Genomic DNA, 20,314 nt, shown 5'->3' on the forward strand with positions numbered 1-20,314 from the left:
TTTAAAAAAATCAGATTATTAGATTATTTTGTATAGAGTTGTTTGAGCTCCTTATATATTTTGGTTATTAATCCCTTCTCAGATGGATAATTTGCACTTACTTTCTCTCATTCTGTGAGTTATCTTTTCATTTGGTTGATTGTTTCCTTTGCTACATAGAAGCTTTTTAACTTGTGATATCATTTGTCCATTTTGCTTTGGTTGCTTGTGTTCATGGAGTGTTATTTAAGAAATCTTTGCCCAGACCAATGTTTGGGGAGTTTCCCTTATGTTTTCTTTTAGTAGTTTCATAGTTTGGGGTCCTAGATTTAGATCTTTAATTCACTTTTATTTGATATTGTATATGGTGAGAGATAAGGGTCTAGTTTCATTCTTCCACACGTGGATGTTCAGTTTTTCCAGCACTGTTTATTGAAGAAACTGTCCTTTCTCCAGTGTATGTTCTTGGCATCTTTGTCAAAACTGACTTCACTGTCGGTCGGGCGTGGTGGCTCATGCCTGTAATCCCAGCACTTTGGGAGGCTGAGGCGGATGGATCATTTGAGGTCAGGAGTTCCAGACCAGCCTGGCCAACATGGTGAAACCTTGTCTGTACTAAAAATACAAGAATTAGCTGGGTGTAGTGGTGGGTACCTGTAATCCCAGCTACTCGGAAGGTGGAAGCAGGAGAATCGCTTGAACCTGGGAGGCAGAGGTTGTAGTGAGCCAAGATCTCACCACTGTACTCCAGCCTGAGTGACAGAGTGTGATCCTGTCTCAAAAAAAAAAAAAAAAAAAAAAAAATGGTTCGCTGTAGATGTATGGATTTATTTCTGGGTTCTCAATTCTGTTCCATTAGCGTACGTGTTTTTATGCCAGTACCGTGCTCCTTTGGTTACTATAGTGCTATAGTATAATTTGAAGTCAAGTAATGTGATTCCTTCAGTTTGTTATTTTTACTCAGAACAGCTTTGGCTATTTTGGGTCTTTTTTTATTCCGTATCAATTTTAAGATTGTTTTTTCTATTTCTGTGAAGAATGTCATTGGTATTTTTAAAAGGATTGCATTGCATCTGAAGATTGCTTTGGTTAGTATGGATATTTTTAACAATATTGATTCTTCCATTTCATAAACTATCTTTTCATATTTTTTGCATTCTCTTAAATTTCTTACATCAATGTTTTATAGTTTTTATTATAGAGATCTTTTACTTCTTTGGTTAACTGCTAGGTGTTTAATGTTATTTGTATCTATTAGAAATGATATCATTTTCTTGATTTCTTTTTTAGATTGTTTGCTGTTGGCATATAGAAATGCTACTGATTTTTTATGTTGATTTTGTATCCTGCAACATGAATGAATTTATCAGTTCTAATACTTTTTTGGCAGAATCTTTAGGTTTTTCCAAATATAAAATTTTATCTGTAAACAAAGGTAATTTGAATTCTTCTTTTCCAATTTGTATGCCTTTTATTTCTGTCTCTTGTCTAATTGCTCTAGCTAGGACTTCTAGTACTATATTGAATAACAGTGATGAAAGTGGTCATCCTTGTCATTTTCCAGATCTTAGAGGAAAGGCTTTTAGTTTTTTTCTCAGTCAGTATGATACCAGCTGTGGGTCTGTCATATATGACTTTTATTCTGTTGAGGTATGTTCCTTCTATATCCTGATTTTTGAGAATTATTATCATGAAGAGATACTGAATTTTATCAAGTACTTTTTCAGCATCAATTGAAATGATTATATGGTTTTTGTCCTTCATTCTGTTGGTATGATGTGTCACATGATTGATTTGTATGTATGTTGAACTATCCTTGCATCCCTGGTATAACCCTACTTGGTCATGATGAAGGATCTTTTTATTTATTTATTTTATATTTATTATTATTATTTGAGACAGCACCTCATTTTGTTGCCCAGGCTTGAGTGCAGTGGCATGATCTTGGCTCATTCTAACCTCTGCCTTCCAGTTCAAACGATTCTTGTATGTGAAGCCCCCAGGTACCTGGGACCACAGGCGTGTGCCACCACAATCCTCCCTAATTTTTTGTATTTTTTGTAGAGGTGCACAGAAGTCAAGAATTGAGATTTGGGAACCTCTGCTTAGATTTCAGAGGATGTATGGAAATGCTTGCATGTCCAGGCAGAAGTTTGCTGCCAGGGCAGGGCATTCATGGAGAACCTTTGCCAGGGCAGTGTGGAAGGGAAATGTGGTATTGGTACCACCGCACGGAGTCACCACTGGAGGGCACTGCCTAGTGGAACTGTGAGAAGAGTGGCCACTGTCCTCAAGACTCCAGAATGGTAGATCCACCCTGTGTGCCTGGAAAAGCCACAGACACTCAACTCCAGCCTGTGAAAGCAGTCAGGAGGGATGCTGTACTCTCCTGGTGATACTTGATATCATTTTAATTTTTTGGAATGTTTTAAGACTTGTTTTGTGGTTATAATATGGCATATCCCTGAGAATGATTCTTGTGCTGAGGAGAAGAATGTGTATTCTATAGCCGATAGATGAAATGTTCAGTAAATATCTGTCAGGTCTATTTGGTTTGTAGTGTTGATCAAGTCCAGTGTTTCTTTGTTGATTTTTCTGTTTGGATGATCTGTCTAATGCTGAAAAGGTCTAATGCTGAGGTTGAAGTCTCCAGCTATTATTGTATTGGAGTCTCTCTCTCTCTTTAGCTCTAATAATATTTGCTTTATGTTTCTGGGTGCTCCAGTGTTGGGTGCATATATATTTACAATTGTTATATCCTCTTGCTGAATTGACCCCTTTATCTTTATATAATGACCTTCATTAACTCTTTTTATAGTTAAAATCTATTTTGTCTGATATAAGTACAGCTACTTGATATGGTTTGGCTGTGTCCCCACCCAAATCTCAACTTGAATTGTATCTCCCAGAATTCTCATGTTGTGGGAGGGAGCCAGGGGGAGGTAATTGAATCATGAGGGCTGGTCTCTCCTGTGCTAGTCTTGTGATAGTGAATAAGTCTCACAAGATCTGATGGGTTTATCAGGAGTTTCCGCTTTTGCTTCTTCCTTATTTTCTCTTGCTGCCATCATGTAAGAAGTGCCTTTTGTTTCCTGCCGTGATTCTGAAGCCTCCCCAGCCATGTGGAGCTGTAAGTCCAATTAAACCTCTTTTTCTTCTCAGTCTCAGGTATGTCTTTATCAGCAGCATGAAAGCAAACTAATACAGTAAATCAGTACCAGTAGAGTGGGGCGTTACTGAAAAGATACCTGAAAATGTGGAAGCAACTTTGGAACTGGGTAACAGGCAGAAGTTGGAAGAGTTTGGAGGGCTCAGAAGAAGATAGGAAAATGTAGGAAAGTTTGGAACCTCCTAGAGAGTTGTTGAATGGCTTTGACAAAAATGCTGATACTGATATGATCAATAAGGTCCAGGCTGAGGTGATAACAGAGGGAGATGAGGAACTTTTTGGGAACTGAAGCAAAGGTAACTCTTATTATGTTTTAGCAAAGAGACTGGTGGCATTTTGCCCTGCCTTAGAGATTTGTGGAACTTTGAACTTAAGAGATATGATTTAGGGTATCTGGCAGAAAAAATTTCTAAGCAGCAAAGCATTCAAGAGGTGACTTGGGTGCTGTTAAAGGCATTCAGTTTTATAAGGAAAGCAGAGCATAAAAGTTTGGAAAATTTGCAGCCTGACTATGCAATAGAAAAGAAAAACTCATTTTTTTAGGGAGAAAGTCAAGCTGGCTGCAGAAATTTGCGTAAGTAGCAAGGAGCCTAATGTTAATCCCCAAGACAATGGGGAAAATGTTTCCAGTCCATGTCAGACACCTTCACAGCAGCTTCTCCCATCACAGGCCTGGAGGCCCAGGAGGAAAAAGGAGTTTTGTGGGCTAGACCCAAGATCCTCATGCTGTGTGAAGCCTAGGGACTTGGTGCCCTGTGTCCCAGCTGCTCCAGTCATGGCTGAAAGGAGCCAGTGTACAGCTCAGGTCATGACTTCCGAAGATGGAAGCCCGAAACCTTGGCAGCTTCCACATGGTGTTGAGACTGCAGGTACACAGAAGTCAAGAACTGAGGCTTGGGAACCCCTGCCTAGATTTCAGAAGATGTATGGAAACACTTGGATGCCCAGGCAATAGTTTGCTGCAGGGGTGGGGCCCTCATGGAGAACCTCTGCTAGGGCAGTACAGAAGGGAAATGTGGGATTGGAACCCCCACACAGAGTCCCTACTGGGGCACTGCCTACAGGAGCTGTGAGAAGAGGGTCACCATCCTCCAGACTCGAGAATGGTAGATCCACTGACAGCTTGCACTGTGTGCCTGGAAAAGCTGCAGACACTCAACACCAGCCTATGAAAGCAGTCAGGAGGGAGGCTGTACCCTGCAAAGCCACAAGGGCAGAGCTGCCCAAGATAATGTGTTCCCACCTTTTACATCAAGGTGACCTGGATGTGAGATCTGGAGTCAAAGGAGATAACTTTGGAGCTTCAAAATTTGACTGCCCCATGGGATTTCAGACTTGCAGGGGCCCTGTAACCCCTTTGTTTTGGCCAATTTCTCCCATTTTGAATGTCTGTATTTACCCAATACCTGTACCCCATTGTATCTAGGAAGTAACTAGCTTGCTTTTGATTTTACAGGCTCATAGGCAGATGGGACTTGCCTTGTCTCAGATGAGATTTTGGACTGTGAACTTTTGGGTTAATGTTGAAATGAGTTAAGACTTTGGGGGAGTATTGGGAAGGCATGATTGGTTTTGAAATGTGAGGACATGAGATTTGGAGGGGCAAAGGACAGAATGATATGGTTTGGCTGTGTCCCCACCCAAATCTCAACTTGATTGTATCTCCCAGAATTACCAAGGGTTGTGGGAGGAGCTCAGGGGGAGGTAATTGAGTCATGAGGGCTGGTCTTTCCCATGCTATTCTTGTGATAGTGAGTAAGTCTTATGAGATCTGATGGGTTTATCAGGGGTTTCCGCTTTTGCTTCTTCCTCATTTTCTGTTGCCGCCACCATGTAAGAAGTGCCTTTCACCTCCTGCCATGATTCTGAGGCCTCCCCAGCCATGTGGAACTGTAAGTCCAATTAAATCTCTTTTTTTTCCCCCATTCTTGGGTATGTCTTCAGCAGCAGCATGAAAATGAACTAATACACTACTCCTGCTAATTTTTAGTTTCTATTAGAATGGAATATCTTTTTCCATTCCCTTATTTTCAGCCTGTGTGTATCTTTATAGGTAAAGTTTGTTTCTTGTAGGCAATAGAGCATGGATTTTTTAAAAAATTCATTAAGCCACTCTGTGTCTTTTGATTAGAAAGTTTAGTTCATTTACATTTCATGCCATTATTGATAAGTAAGGACTTACTCCTCCCACTTTGTTAGTTGTTTTCTGGTTCATTTGTGATCCTCTCTTCCTTCTTTCCTTCCTGTCTTCCTCTTAATGAAGGTGATTTTCTCTAGTGGTATTTTTAAATTAATTTCTTTTTATTTCTTGTGTATCTATTATTATTTTTAATTTGGGGTTACATTGAGGCTTGCAAATAATATTTTTTAACCTATTATTTTAAACTGATAACACTGATTGCATAAACAAGCAAACTCATAAACCAGCAAAGAGAGAAGTGATAACAACTGTACACTTTCACTCTGTCCCCCTGCTTTTAAACTTTTTGTTGTTTGTATTTATATCTTATTGTACTGTCTATGTCTTGAAATGTTGTATTTTTTTAACTGGTTCATGTTTTAGTCTTTCTATTGAAGATATGAGTAGTTTACACACCACAATTACAAGGTTATAATATTCTGCCTTTTTTTATGTATTTACTATTACCAATGAGTTTTGTAACTTCAGATGATTGCTTATTGCTCATTAATGTCCTTTCAGTTTAAAGAACTCTCTTTTGCATTTCTGTAGGCAGGTCTATTGTTGATGAAATCCTTCAGCTTTTGTGTTTTCTGGGGATGTTTTTATTTTTCCTTCCTGTTTGAAGTTTATTTTTGCTGGATATACTATTCTATGATAAAAAGATTTTTCCTTTAGCAATTTAAATGTGTCAGTCTGGCTGGATCTAGTGGCTCATGCCTGTAATCCCAGCACTTTGGGAAACCAAGATAGGAGTACTGCTTGAGCCCAGGAGTTCAAGACCAGCCTGGGCAACATTAGGGAGACGCAGTCTCTACAAAAATAAAAATAAAAAATTAGCTGGGTGTGGTGGCATGTGCCTGTGGTTCCAGTTATGCTGGAGGTTGAGACAAGAGAATCGCTTGAGCCTAGGAGGTTGAGACAGTAGTGAGCTGTGATTGTGATAGTAAACTTCAGCCTGGGCAACTGAGATCCCTTTCTCAAAAAAAAAAAAAAAAAAAAAAGTAACAATAAATAAGTAAATAAACATGTCATACCACTCTCCTAGCCTGTGAAGTCTGCTGCCAGACATATTGGAGCATCTTTGTATGCCATTTGTTTCTTTTCTCTTGCTGCTTTTAGTATCCTTTCTTTTTTTTTTTTTTTTTGAGATGGAGTTTCGCTCTTGTTACCCAGGCTGGAGTGCAATGGCGCGATCTCGGCTCACTGCAACCTCCGCCTCCTGGGTTCAGGCCATTCTCCTGCCTCAGCTTTCTGAGTAGCTGGGATTACAGGCATGCGCCACCATGCCCAGCTGATTTTTTGTATTTTTAGTAGAGACGGGGTTTCACCATGTTGACCAGGATGGTCTTGATCTCTTCACCTCGTGATCCACCCGCCTCGGCCTCCCAAAGTGCTGGGATTACGGGCGTGAGCGACCGCCCCCAGCCCCTGTATCCTTTCTTTATCCTTTATCTTTGAGGGTTTGATTGTTAAATGCCTTGAGGTATTTTTCTTTTGGTTAAATCTGTTTGGTATTGTATGACTTTCTTGTACTTGAATATTGGTATCTTACTCTAGGTTTGGGAAGTTTTTTGTTATTATCCTTTTGAATAAACTTTATACTCCTATCTCTCTCTCTACCTCCTCTTTAAGGTCAATAACTCTTAGATTTGCTGTTTTGAGGCTATTTTCCAGATCTTTTAGGTGAGTTTCATTTTTTTTGTTCTTTTTTCTTTTATCTCCTCTGTGTATTTTTAATTCTTTCTTCTGCTTGATCAATTCTGCTGGTAAGAGACTCTGATGCATTCTTCAGTATGTCAGTTGCATTTTCAGCTCCAGAATTTGTTTGTTTTTTTAGTTATTTTACTTTTTGTTAAATTTATCTGATAGGATTCTGAATTCCTTCTCTGTGTTATCTTGGATTTCTTTGAGTTTCCTCAAAATAGCTTTTTTTGAGACAGGATTTCACTCTCATCTCTCAGGTTGAAGTGCAATGGTGCAATCTTGGTTCACAGCAACTTCCACCTCCCAGGCTCAAGTGATCCTCCAGGCACATGCCAGTGCACCCAGCTAATTTTTATATTTTTTTATAGAGATGAGGTTTTGCCATGTTGCCCAGGCTGGTTTCGAACTTCTTAGCTTAAGTGATCCACCTGCCTCTTGGCCTCCCAAAGTACTGAGATTATAGGCATGAGCCACTGTGCCTGGCCAAAAATAGCTATTTTGAATTTTCTGTCTCTAAGGTTGTATATTTCTGTCTCTCTGGAATTGGTCACTGGTATCTTATTAGTTCGTTTGGTGAGATCATGTTTTGTTCCATGGTCCTGATGCTTGTGGATGCTCATTAGTGTTTGTACATTGAATGGTTAGATGTATATTGTAGACTTCACAGTCTGGGCTTCTTTGTACCTGTCCTTGGGAAGCCTTTCCAAGTATTTGAGGGGAATTGTGTGTTGTGCTCTAAGTCTTTCGTCACTGCAGCTGTATCTGCATTAGGGGGTACCCTAAGCCTAATAATGTCGTTGCTCCAGCAGACTTGTCGAGGTTACTGCCTTGGTGGTCTTGGGTCAGATCTGGGAGAATTCTCTGGATTACCAGGCAGAGACTCGTGTTCTTTTCCCTAACTTTCTCCCAAACAAGTGGAGTCTCTCTCTGTGCTGAGCTGCTTGGAGCTAGGAGGGGTGACACAGCACCTCTGTGGCCATTAATACTGGGACTGGGTTGGGGCAGGCCTGAAGCCTGCCCAGCACTGGATCTTGCTGAAGGTCCACATGGCGACCACTTGCCTGTCTACCACCTATGTTCACACAAAGCCCAAGGGCACTACAGTCAGTAGGTGGCAAACCAAGCCAGGCTTACGTCCTTCCTTTCAGGGCAGCAAGTTACCCCTGGCTCTGGGCGGATCTGGAGATGCTGTCTGGCAGCCAGGGCCTGACGTCGAGAACCTTAGGAATCTACCTGTTGCTCTATTGTGTGGTAGCTGAGCTGGAACCAAGGCAAAAGACAAACTCCTTCCCACTCTTCTCTCCCCTTTCCTCAAGCAGAGGAATCTCTCCTGTGGCCACTGCTGCTCTAGGCCTGCAGCAAGTACTGCATGGCTATTGTCGATATTCACTCAAGTCCAAGGGCTCTTTGATCAGCTTGTGGTCAATACTGATAGGCCTGGGTATCTCCCTTCAGGGCAGTGGGCTTCCCTCTGTCCCAGAGTGGGTCCAGAAATACCATCCAGAAGGTAAGGCCTAGAATGAGGGACCTTGAGAGAACACTTGGTGCTCTACCCCACTGTGGTTGAGCTGGTACCCTGGTCCCCTTTACTCTTCCCTGTCTTTTCCTCAAGCAGAAGGAGTCTCTCCCTGTAGCTACCACAGTTGAGAATATATTGGGTCACTCCTGAGGCCAGCATGGCTCTGAGTCTCACCCAAGGCCCACAGTGAGTACTGCCTGGATACCACTGTTGATTATACAGAGTCCAGGGCCTCTTTGGTCAGCAGGTGATGAATGCTGCCAGGGCTAGGTCCTTCCCTTCAACTGTGCTGGTTCCATTTTGGTCCAAGGTGTGTCTGCAAATGTCATTCAGAAGCTAGGGCCTAGAATGGGGGCCTCAGGATTCTGGTCCTTTGTTCTACTCTGGCTGAGCTGGTATCCAAGTTGCAAGACAAGGTCCTTTTTACTCCTCTCTCTTCCTGGACTATGAGCAACACTGCCTGGCTTTGCAGTAGGGGTGGCACAAGCACTCCCTGGCCACCCCAGCTGGTATCTCAGTAGGTCATGTGCACCCTAAGCTGCTGGCCTAGTGGAGTGGCAATAACAGACAACATAAGGTAGGAGTTGCATTGTATTTGAGAAGATGTGGAGAGGACTGTAAACCTACTTTTGTGCAACACTGAAAAGCATATGCTTCCTTTCAGTTAATTGACATGAGTCTTTGAAGAATAGACTCACATTCTGAGTCTGAGTGAATATTCTGTCATTCAGTACCCTTACTAAGCAAGCTAAAGTCTTGAAAAATATGATTCCTGAATTTTCTTGATTTCTAGAATAATACAGTGTGTTCCTCAGAAGAAAGTGGTTTCTTGAAAGGTGTTACTTTCAGAAACTAATTTTCTTTTCCTTTTTTTAAAAATAGGATTAAAAGAGTAAAATTAATATCTAACAAAGGGAGTGAAACTGACAATGACCCAAGTTGTGTACCTCCTATCATTAAGAAGAGACAATGTCGACCAGAGGTTAGAATGTGGCAAACAAGAGAGAAAGCAAAGTTTTCAGATGGAGAAAAGTCCCGTAGGGTAAGATTTGGATGGATTTAACAAAACTTTGTTTCCCCTTGTAACATTTTCCTATTAAGACTCAGTTAGAGATATAAAATAGATACTAATAGGTTTGTAAATTTGTCCTAACAAGTAAAACCACAGGCTATGACAAGAAAATATCACATGAAAACTGGAGCTTAGTCTTAAAATTTCTATTACTAGACTTACTAGTTTTGTGAGTTATCCAGCCTTAGCAGTAGGCTGGTAGATTTAATAAGCCGATTAGTGAAGAGGTTGCTGTGTCATATTCCAGAGAAGCAGTGATGGTATAGTAAGGGTTTGGGAAACTATTTTGTGGGTTTAGGTAGAGATGGTCTCCTCTATGTCTATAACTATACACTTTTACTTTATAAACTGTTTTATTTGTTGGATTGTGGCATTTAGTCTAATATTTATTGAGCCATTACTATTGTTTTAAGTACGTTACATATACTAACTTATCTCATTTTTTTTTTAACAAACCTGTGAAATAGATGCTTTTATTATCATTTTTCAGATGAGGAAACTCAGATCCAGACAGATACAGTAAATGATCAAGGTTATGTATCTAGTAAGTAGAAGAGCTGCGATTCAGGCCGAGAGTTTGACTTGACTCTTGGTTTTTGAATACTACATAACAGTGCCTCATCATTTAGGATATTTAGTTTCAAGTTAATATTTTTCTTAATTGAGATTAATATATGGATTTGTTCAGTTTTGGGTTAGTTTACTGCTTCGTAGTTTTCGTATTTTTTTTTGTTATCACACATATAGCTTACTAGAATATTTTGGGTTGTCCCCTGTGAAGGTATTGTTGTTCTCTTTGTAGGAGGCTTTTAGGCATTTGGGTAATGGGGTATCTGATGACCTGTCAAGTGAGGAAGATGGTGAAGCACGGACACAGATGATATTATTGCGTAGGAGTGTGGAAGGAGCCTCAAGTGACAATGGTTGTGAAGTTAAGAATAGAAAATCAATACTTTCAAGGCACCTAAACTCTCAGGTAATTTCTGTTTTAGTTTTTGATATTATAGGACTAAATCACTGAATTTAGTAACAAAGCATTTAACATAGTTTCCTATTGCTTGTTGGTTTGATTTTTGGCAGGTAAAGAAAACCACTACAAGGTGGTGTCGTATTGTGCGGGATTCAGATAGTCTGGCAGAATCAGAATTTGAATCAGCAGCCTTCAGCCAGGTAAAGTGTCCCTTTGAGAAATCAAGGTATATTTTTGAGTGTAATGACTTTATCCATCCTTTTTTTATTAGTTGGCCTAAAGTAGCATTTACATTAATATTTGCCTGCCCTCCCTTGTCTCTAATTATCCATGTCCTTATCTAGCAGCTTTTAATGACTACACACCTAGAAGGAGAAATAATTTTTTTTCACATTGACTCTAAGCTTAAAAGTATCACAGATGGGCTAGGCATGGTAGCTCACGCCTGTAATCACAGCGATTTGAGAGGTTGAGGTGGGTGGCTCACTTGAGTCCAGGTGTTCGAGACCAGCCAGGGAAACAAAATGAGACCCCATCTTTACAAAAAAAAAAAAAGAAATAGCTGAGTGTAATGGCCTGAAGCTGTAGTGCCAGCTACTCAGGAGACTGAGGCAGGAGGATCACATGAGCCCAAGATCCCATAGCCCAAGCCCAAGAGGTTGCAGTGGGCTATGATCGTGCCTCTGCACTCCAGCTTGGGTGACAGGGTGTGACCCAGTATCAAAAAATAAAAAAGCATTATTATGCAAAGTCCTGTGAACAAATGAATTTATGGTGATTGACTTATGAAGGCTTTCAAGTCATTGCTATAGATAACTTGTTTTATTTCACATAGTTATTTTTAAAGATGAATAACATTTTTTGCTTTTTGTTTTCCTTTAAAGTGCTCTAGATCTGGTGTGGGTGGTGGCTCTCGAAGCCTCAACATGTCAAGAAGAGACTCAGAAAGCACCCGCCATGACTCGGAGACTGAAGATATGTTATGGGATGACCTGCTACATGGCCCAGAGTGCCGGTCATCTGTCACCAGTGACAGTGAGGGGGCCCATATGAATACCCTTCACTCAGGGACCAAACGCGACCCCAAAGAGGATGTTTTTCAGCAGGTCTGTGCAGGCATGATAAGAATAGCTAGTATTTATTGTGTTCTTACTGTGTGTCAGGCACTGTGTTATCTCATTTAACTTTACAATAATTCTTTAGGGTAGATACTATTATTATCCTCAGTTTAGAGGTGAGGAGATTGTGCAGAGCCTGTAAGTGAAGATGTTGGAACTAGAACTTAGGGAGAAGTAATCTAGAGTTGCCATAATCTAAATTTTTCTTTACATTACTTTTTCATATTATTTTCCTTAGAGTGGTCCTTATGTTTGTTTATATTTTGTATGAGTAGACTTTGCATATAGAAAATATACCCTATATTTTCATGAACATCACAGTATTACATATGAATTACTAGAAATTGGCATTGCTTGCTTTTTCAATAATACATAAATAATGCTTTTAATTTCAGGTTTTATATTAATATCATAAAATCAGATAGCCATTAGAAGGTATTTCAACCTTCCAACCAAGGTAGAGATTCATTCTACATCTGTGTAAATTTTTACCGTCTGTCACTTAGTGATAACAGTTCCTACTTCTTAGGAATAGTGTGAAATAGCTAATGAGATAATATAAAGTACATAGCATAATACCTAGCAAGAGTAAATATGCAATAAATGTTGCATTATTATTAATATCTCCATAAAATGATCAGTTGGCCTCTTCTTAAATACTTCCGGAGCTGGAGTGCTTGTTATTTAATGATACAGCTTATTCCACTTCTGGATAGATTGAATGATGAAGAAATAGTTCTCATATCAACCTTTCAGTTGCTTAATGTCAATGATTGTTATGGTTCTTAGGTTTTTGTTCTTTAGGCTAAATATTTCCACATTGGCTTGCAAATAGTGGATGATGGATATACATTGGTTTATCGAATTCTCTTGATTCAAAGATACCCTTGATTTAGGTTATACATTTTCATTTAAAAAATCCACTTCATTAAATGTATATAATTTTTAAAAAATGAAACAGAAACAATGTAAATTTTCTCATTAAAGTTTTGTTTGTTTGTTTTTTGAGACAGAGCTCACTCTGTTGCCCAGGCCGGCGTACAGTGGTACAATCATGACTCACTGCAGCCTTAACCTCCCCGGCTCAAGTGATCCTCCCACCTCAGCCTCTTGATTAGCCACCATGCTTGGCTAATTTTTAAATTTTCTGTAGAGACAAGGTTGCACTGTGTTGCTTAGGCTGGTCTTGAACTCCTGGGTTCAAACAATCCTCCCACTTCAGCCTCCCAAAGTATTGGGATTAAAGGGGTGAGCCACCATGCCTGGCTCTCATTAAAAATTATGCTACTTTTTCTGATTTTGCAGTGAGTTTAAATATTTTTTACATTCAGTTTGAAGAGTCATCTAAATTACATTAGCTTTCAGTAGTTATGCATAGCATCATGATAATCTCGATCTCCTTAGCACTCCCCTCTTTTGAGATTTGCAGTATAAGTTTAAGACATATATAAGAATAATTGAGTGTGGTAAACTTACTGTGTCAAATTCAATAAATCATTTTCCAATCCTGTTCACCTAGCCTGTTATTCTTTTATTTCCTGTATTTCTTTTTCTTTTTTTTGAGACAGAGTCTCACTCTGTTGTCAGGTGCCAGTCTGGAGTGCAGTGGCGCGATCTCAGCTCACTGCACCCTCGGCCTTCCAGGTTCAAGCAGTTCTCCTGCTTCAGTCTCCCGAGTAGCTGGGACTACAGGCACGCGCCACCACGCCCAGCTAATTTTTGTATTTTTTAGTAGAGACACAGGGTTTTACCACATTGGCCAGGATGGTCTCGGATCTCTTGATCTCATGATCCGCCTGCCTTAGCCTCCCAAAGTGCTGGGATTACAGGCGTGAGCCACCGCGCCTGGCCTTCCTGTATATCACACTAACCACCCAAGTCAGAAAGTTTCATTCTTGACCCCATTCTTTTTTTTTTTGAGATGGCATCTCGCTCTGTCACCCAGGCTGGAGTACAGTGGCATGATCTCAGCTCACTGCAGCCTCTGCCTCCCGGGTGCAAGCAATCCTCCTGCGTCAGCCTCCCAAGTAGCTAGGATTACAGGTGCCTGCCATCACACCCGGCTAATTTTTCTATTTTTAGGAGAGATGTGGTTGCGCCGTGTTTGCCATGCTGGCCTGACCTCAAATGATCCGCCTGCCTTGGCCTCCCTGGGACTACAGGCATGAGCTGCTGTGCATGGCCAGTCTCATTCTCCCCACCCTTAATCACTTATGTTCTCTTGATTGAGCTGTCTAAATACCTGCATCTCTCTGTGGTCACCCTGCTTGGTGCAGGCCATCATCTTTTTTTTTTTTTGAATCGTCCTGCCTAGGCATAGTTCACCATCTTTTGGGTCCTAACACGTGCGCTCGTACGGTGCAGGCCATCATCTTAACTGGATCGTTACAACAGCTTCTGTAGGCTTGCCTCTGTTTCTTTCGTTTTCCTCACTACAGCCATAGTGATACTTCTAAAATACAAATTTGATAATGCTGCTTTTTAAAAAGTCCTTTTTTCTTCTTTCTGGATTGCTTGCTGCTTTCATTTATTCTAATACAGTCTCATCTCTGTCCATTCTCTCCCTGCTCCTCCCATGGTTAACTTCCAACTCGACTAACCTTCTTCTTTTCTGATAGGTACCAGGCCTCATACGCTTCTGGGTCCTTGGGCATACAGGTTTCTTTCCTGGGACATGATTTTCTCTAATGCCCATTCTTTTGGTTTATTCCTTTTTATTTTCAGGCAGGTCTTGGCTTGAGTGATGCTTCCTTTAGGAAGCATTTCCTATATACTCCTAAAGCACTCTTGCCTTTCCTTACCATGCTGTATAGTGACTTCCTTCAGAAGTTTGTAAGTTCCTTGATAGCAAGGACATCTATCTTGTTCTCCATTTTATCCATAGGCATGCTACATAGTAGGTGCTTAATAAATATGAGTTGTATAAGTCAGTGAATCAATGAATCACATCAGTGATTCAAATCAGTAAATGCTTGTCGGCATTATGCTAAGCATTGTGGTAGAAAGAGAAAAAATATGCCAGATGGTCCTTTTCTAGAGGTTATATTTTAGTTTGGGAACAAGATAATTATATAGGAAATAAGTAGAGGATACCATAAAAGCACCATATAATAAGATGCTAATTTGTCTGATGCAGACCATAAAAGTTTTTCTTTTCAGATAAGGGCAAAGTTAGTAAGGCTGAGGCTGTCAGAGAGGACCATGATGGTGAAATGGGACTTGAGCTAGTACTTACAGAATAAGACATGATATGGCAGAGGAGGAGAGGGAGCTGTTTTTCATTGTGACTGTCTCCACTTGAGCTTTTCTAAGCCTCACTAAATTTCTGTGTCCTGGTTAGATCAGAAACAGACTTAATAGTCCTCAGTCATTCTTGTGATAAATAAGGCCTTTTAGTATCTCTCTTTCTTTACTTCCTGTTACTCCCAGTGTAGTCTCCTAGCTCTAGAAATACTTTCTTCCTTAATAGCCCATGACTACACTAAGCTTATCCTCACTTTCATACCTTTAGAGAGGGAAGCAACCTTGGAGATCATGGACTCCTATCTCTCCTCGTAACAGGAGACATTTATTCTCTCTCCAGGTAAGAGAATGGCTAAGTAAAGAAAAAAGGACCTAGTGGGCCATGGTGGTATGTGACTATGGTCCTCGCTACACAGGAGGCTGAGATGGAAAGATTGCTTGAGCCCAGGAGTTTGGGACAAGCCTGGGCAACATAGTGAGACCCTGTCTCAAAAAAAAAAAAAAAAAAAGATAAGAAAAAGGAAAGGATCAGCATCATAGAGGCGGTTATTGGAGTGGTGGCATATAGAGCCTGGGAATCTACATTTTTTACTATTTTGGATATTTGGTAATTTTTCTAACTTTTCAAAATGGGAATACAAGTAATTTTGAAGTCCTTTCAAACTGTAAGATAAAGAGAAAGAAAAACTAATGGAGGAAAGAAAGCTTGGATAGAAACAGTTTTATATTTTTCTTCTCAGAACCATTTATTCTGGCTTCAGAATTCAAGTCCTGCCTCTGATCGAGTTAGTGCAATAATCTGGGAAGGGAATGAGTGCAAAAAGATGGATATGTCTGTATTGGAAATAAGTGGCATCATCATGAGCAGGGTAAGATTAAATTTGTTTTCAGATTTTTCAAAACATGATGAGGAGCTATTTCATAAGAATCTCTTAGTGATTAAAACAGTATGACTCTGCTTTTGAAGCATGTGTATATCACATATAATAGTATATATTATTAACATATATATCTAATTTTGTAGTCAGAGTCTTTACATGGTAGCATATGTATTATTTGTTATACCTGGTCTCTATTAATTAGTGTAATCAACTGTTCAGGTATTCTCTACAGATATTCCTTATTTCATTGAATCATAATTTTTAATAAGATTTAAAAGTCATAAATCTGTATGTTATTTGTATTTATGCTTTTAGAATGCGTTTTTAGGCTGGGCGCGGTGGCTCACGCCTGTAATCCCAGCACTTTGGGAGGCCGAGGCGGGTGGATCACGAGGTCGAGAGATCGAGACCATCCTGGTCAACATGGTGAAACCCCGTCTCTACTAAAAATACAAACAATTAGCTGGGCACAGTGGTGCGTGCCTGTAATCCCAGCTACTCAGGAGGCTGAGGCAGGAGAATTGCCTGAACCCAGGAGGCGGAGGTTGCGGTGAGCCGAGATCGCGCCATTGCACTCCAGCCTGGGTAACAAGAGTGAAACTCCGTCTCCAAAAAAAAAAAAAAAAAAAAAAAAAAAAAAGAATGTGTTTTAATAGTCTAAATAGTATTTGATAAATCCTGCTTTTTTTGTTGTTTTTTGAGACAGAGTCTTGCTCTGTCACCAGGCTGGAGTATGCAGTGGTGCAATATCAGCTCACTGCAACCTCTGCCTCTTGGGTTCAAGAGATTCTCCTGACTCAGCCTCTCGAGTAGCTAGAACTACAGGCATGCACCACCATGCCCAGCTAATTTTTGTAATTTTAGTAGAGATGGAGTTTCACCATATTGGCCAGGCTGGTCTTGAACTCCTGACTTCGTGATTTGCCCACCTCGACCTCCCAAAGTGCTGGGATTACAGGCGTGAGCAACCGCACCTGGCCTGATAAATACTGCTTTGTAACTCCATTTAGCTACACAATAATGATGGAAATTTTAATTCGCAGGTCAATGCATATCAGCAAGGAGTAGGTTATCAGATGCTGGGAAATGTTGTCACTATTGGATTAGCATTTTTTCCATTCTTACATCGACTTTTCCGTGAGAAGAACCTTGACCAACTGAAGTCCATTTCAGCTGAGGAGATCTTGACTGTCTTTTGTGGGGCACCACCTGTTATACCTATTATTGTTTTGTCCATAATTAATTTTTTTGAAAGATTGTGTCTTACTTGGATGTTTTTTTTCATGATGTGTGTGGCAGAGAGAACATATAAACAGGTCAGTGGAGAAATAAGTAAAATTTTTTACCTCTGTTTTTGTATATGATATTCCATAGAGTTGTTTTTGGTCTCTTAATTTGGTCTCTCTTCAAGTTGATGTGGGCAATAAAGGATTGATAAGTGGACTTTTGATATTTGTGGATTTATTGTTTGTGTTACTATTTACAAACTACACATTATAATCTCAAATTCTGCCAGGCCCCATGTGTAGAATAAGTGGCTTAGCCAGTGAATGAACCTAGCTGACTGCTTAGCATCTGTACCTCAGTGTGCCTTTTTTTTAATCCATAGAATAAAATAATTCTCTACATGTGATGATGTTTTTGTGAAAAATGGCCAGCAAGAAATAAATTTATTGAAATTTGATAAGAATTGTAAGTGGAGGGCTTAAAATACTGGTGATATGCAGAAGTGTGATTTTTTATTTTTTGAGACAGGGTTTTGCTCTGTTGCCCAGGTTGGAGTGCAGTGGTGTGATCATGGCTCACTCCAGCTTTGACCTCTCCTGAGGACCAAGCAGTCCTCCTAGCTCAGCCTCCCCAGTAGTTGGGACTACAGGCCTGGGCCACCACACCCGGATAATTTTTTTTGTTTTCATAGAGGTGAGGTCTTTGTTGCCCAGGCTGGTCTTGAACTCCAAGGCTCAGATGATCCTCCATCTTTGCCTCCCAAAGTGCTGGGATTACAGGGCATGAGCCACCGTGCCAAGCCTCAGAAATGTGATTTTTGAATGGAAATTTAATTTGAGAATAAGCCAGAATCATGTATAAATATTTGAGTTTGTGAAGTAGTGGATCCACAAACTCCAGCCATTCTTTGGGGGTTTCCAAAGAATATTGCTTACAAATTTTGAGTGTACCATATTGTGAAGAAGTCTATTTCTATGTAATGTGCTTTGAAAACAAAAGGGTAATGAGCTATTAATGAAATTTTTCACTGTCCATCTTAGTGATCACTGATTAGAACTTTATTCTTTTTAACATTTTTATATTCTGGGAATATTGTTGTCAATTATATGAATACACAGACACATACATACATTTCACTGTGATTATTTTTTTAAACCTCTTCTAGAGATTTTTATTTGCAAAACTCTTCAGCCATATTACTTCTGCCAGGAAAGCTAGGAAATATGAAATACCTCATTTCAGACTTAAGAAGGTGGAGAATATTAAAATATGGTTATCACTGCGTTCCTATCTAAAGGTGAGTTTGATTTGATTAACAATAGAGTATATGCAAGCATATGCTCACTGAAGCTCCTGGCAGCAGTTACTGAGTAGACAGTGTAGTTCTGGGTATCAGGCAGATTATATCAGCAGCTGACAGATTTGCTGGACAGTAGGTTGGATGTCATCTTTCTGCAAAGCTGGGAGGGGTAGGTAAAGAAGAGCTTAGAAAGGTAAAAAAATCTAAATATCCTAGGGGCAAAGTGATAATTAAATAGTACACATTGTTCTGACTTTTTGGGAAATATTCCAACTGAAAGTATGTCAATGAATCAGTCTCCCTTACTTTGGAAATGCATGGATTTCAGTACTTAAAGTTGATAACATCCAAAATATGTTAAAATCCTATCTCAGAAACTTCTTATAAACGTTATTTCCACACAAATGTAGTATAATTCAGTGTTAATGATGTGAGGGCCATTGCTGTCTGCCAGTAATCTAAAACATTAACATGTGTCTCACTCCACAGAGACGGGGGCCACAGCGCTCAGTTGATGTGGTTGTATCTTCAGTCTTCCTGCTGACACTTTCAATTGCTTTCATTTGTTGTGCTCAGGTAAAAGTTTCATATTTGCTTTAAGGAAAAATGAAAATTCTATTATAGGGTTCACTTTCTGTTGTAGACTAGGTCTTTAAGTGTGTATTTTTGATGCGTCTACATTTTTTTTTTTTTTTTTTTGAGACGGAGTTTCGCTCTTGTTACCCAGGCTGGAGTGCAATGGCACGATCTCGGCTCACCGCAACCTCCGCCTCCTAGGTTCAGGCAATTCTCCTGCCTCAGCCTCCTGAGTAGCTGGGATTACAGGCATGCGCCACCATGCCCGGCTAATTTTTTTGTATTTTTAGTAGAGACGGGGTTTCACCATGTTGACCAGGATGGTCTCGATCTCTTGACCTTGTGATCCACCCGCCTCGGCCTCCCAAAGTGCTGGGATTACAGGCGTGAGCCACCACGCCCGGCCATTTTTTACTATTTTGGATATTTGGTAATTTTTCTAACTTTTCAAAATGGGAATACAAGTAATTTTGAAGCCCTTTCAAATTGTAAGATCACTCTAACTTTAGTTGGTAATTTTTTAAAATTTTTTTGAGACTGAGTCTTGCCCTGTTGCCCAGGCTGGAGTGCAGTGGCATGATCTCGGCTTACTGCAACTTCCGCCTCCCGGCTCAAGTGAGTCTCCTGCCTCAGCATCCCGAGCAACTGGGATTACAGGCACCCGCCACCACGCCTAGCTAATTTTTGTATTTTTAGTAGAGATGGAGTTTCGCCATGTTGGCCAGGCTAGTCTCAAACTCTTGACCTTGTGATTCGCCCACCTTGGCCTCCCAAAGTGCTGGGACTACAGGCGTGAGCTACCGCATTTATCATATCATGATTGCAATATATTGACTTTCTAACTACATTATTTTTTCTATATTTATTAATTGTCACTCCAAGGTAGACCTTTCATTTCTTTCCCTCTCATTTATTCATTCATTTATTTATTATACTGTGGAATCATGTATTCTCATTTTTATCCAGTGAGTTAAAATCTGTTACTATAGGCTGGGCATAGTAACTTAACACCTGTAATCCCAGCACTTTGGGAGGCTGATGTGGGAGGATTGTGTGAGGCCAGGAGTTCAAGACCAACCTGGGCAACATAATGAGGACCCCTCTCTTAAAAAAAAAATTCTCACTATATTTGCTTTGATGCCTACATTGTCCAAAATTTGGCCAGTGGGAGTCCCTTGAAGCCCCCTCTTGTATCCTTTTGACAGGGTCTCCTTTTTGTAAAGCACTTCTGTGCTTTCCGCATTAAAAGAAGTTACAGGTTTATCTTATACTTTAGCATTTATTGAATTTTAACATAATTCTGTGGTCAAAACATACTCTGAATATTTTCAGTCCTTTGAAATATGTAGAGGCTTACTTTATCCAGCATATATT

At 40.1% G+C, this 20,314-nt stretch overlaps 1 protein-coding gene across 14 annotated transcripts in view; it reads left to right on the top strand.

The window, feature by feature from the left end:
- PHTF1 (putative homeodomain transcription factor 1) overlaps positions 1-20,314 on the top strand; it is an 84,148-nt gene that overhangs the window by 33,609 nt on the left and 30,225 nt on the right. For 8 of the 14 annotated variants that reach the window (XR_010341238.1, XM_021672720.2, XM_064372691.1 and 5 more), the window contains 9 exons: positions 6,963-7,013; positions 9,436-9,595; positions 10,428-10,601; positions 10,706-10,795; positions 11,480-11,701; positions 15,697-15,825; positions 16,881-17,153; positions 18,230-18,361; positions 18,854-18,940. Coding sequence is in view for 13 of the 14 variants with exons in the window: in XM_021672720.2 (XP_021528395.2) it covers positions 6,963-7,013; positions 9,436-9,595; positions 10,428-10,601; positions 10,706-10,795; positions 11,480-11,701; positions 15,697-15,825; positions 16,881-17,153; positions 18,230-18,361; positions 18,854-18,940 (1,318 nt within the window). In the remaining variant the exon portion in view is untranslated. The other 6 variants (XM_064372685.1, XM_064372686.1, XM_064372692.1 and 3 more) reach the window with 2 other exon arrangements.

This window comes from Aotus nancymaae, unplaced genomic scaffold, assembly GCF_030222135.1.
Source record: "Aotus nancymaae isolate 86718 unplaced genomic scaffold, 86718_ANA_hifiasm-v0.15.2.pri h1tg000007l, whole genome shotgun sequence".
NCBI classification, from domain to species: Eukaryota; Metazoa; Chordata; class Mammalia; order Primates; family Aotidae; genus Aotus; species Aotus nancymaae.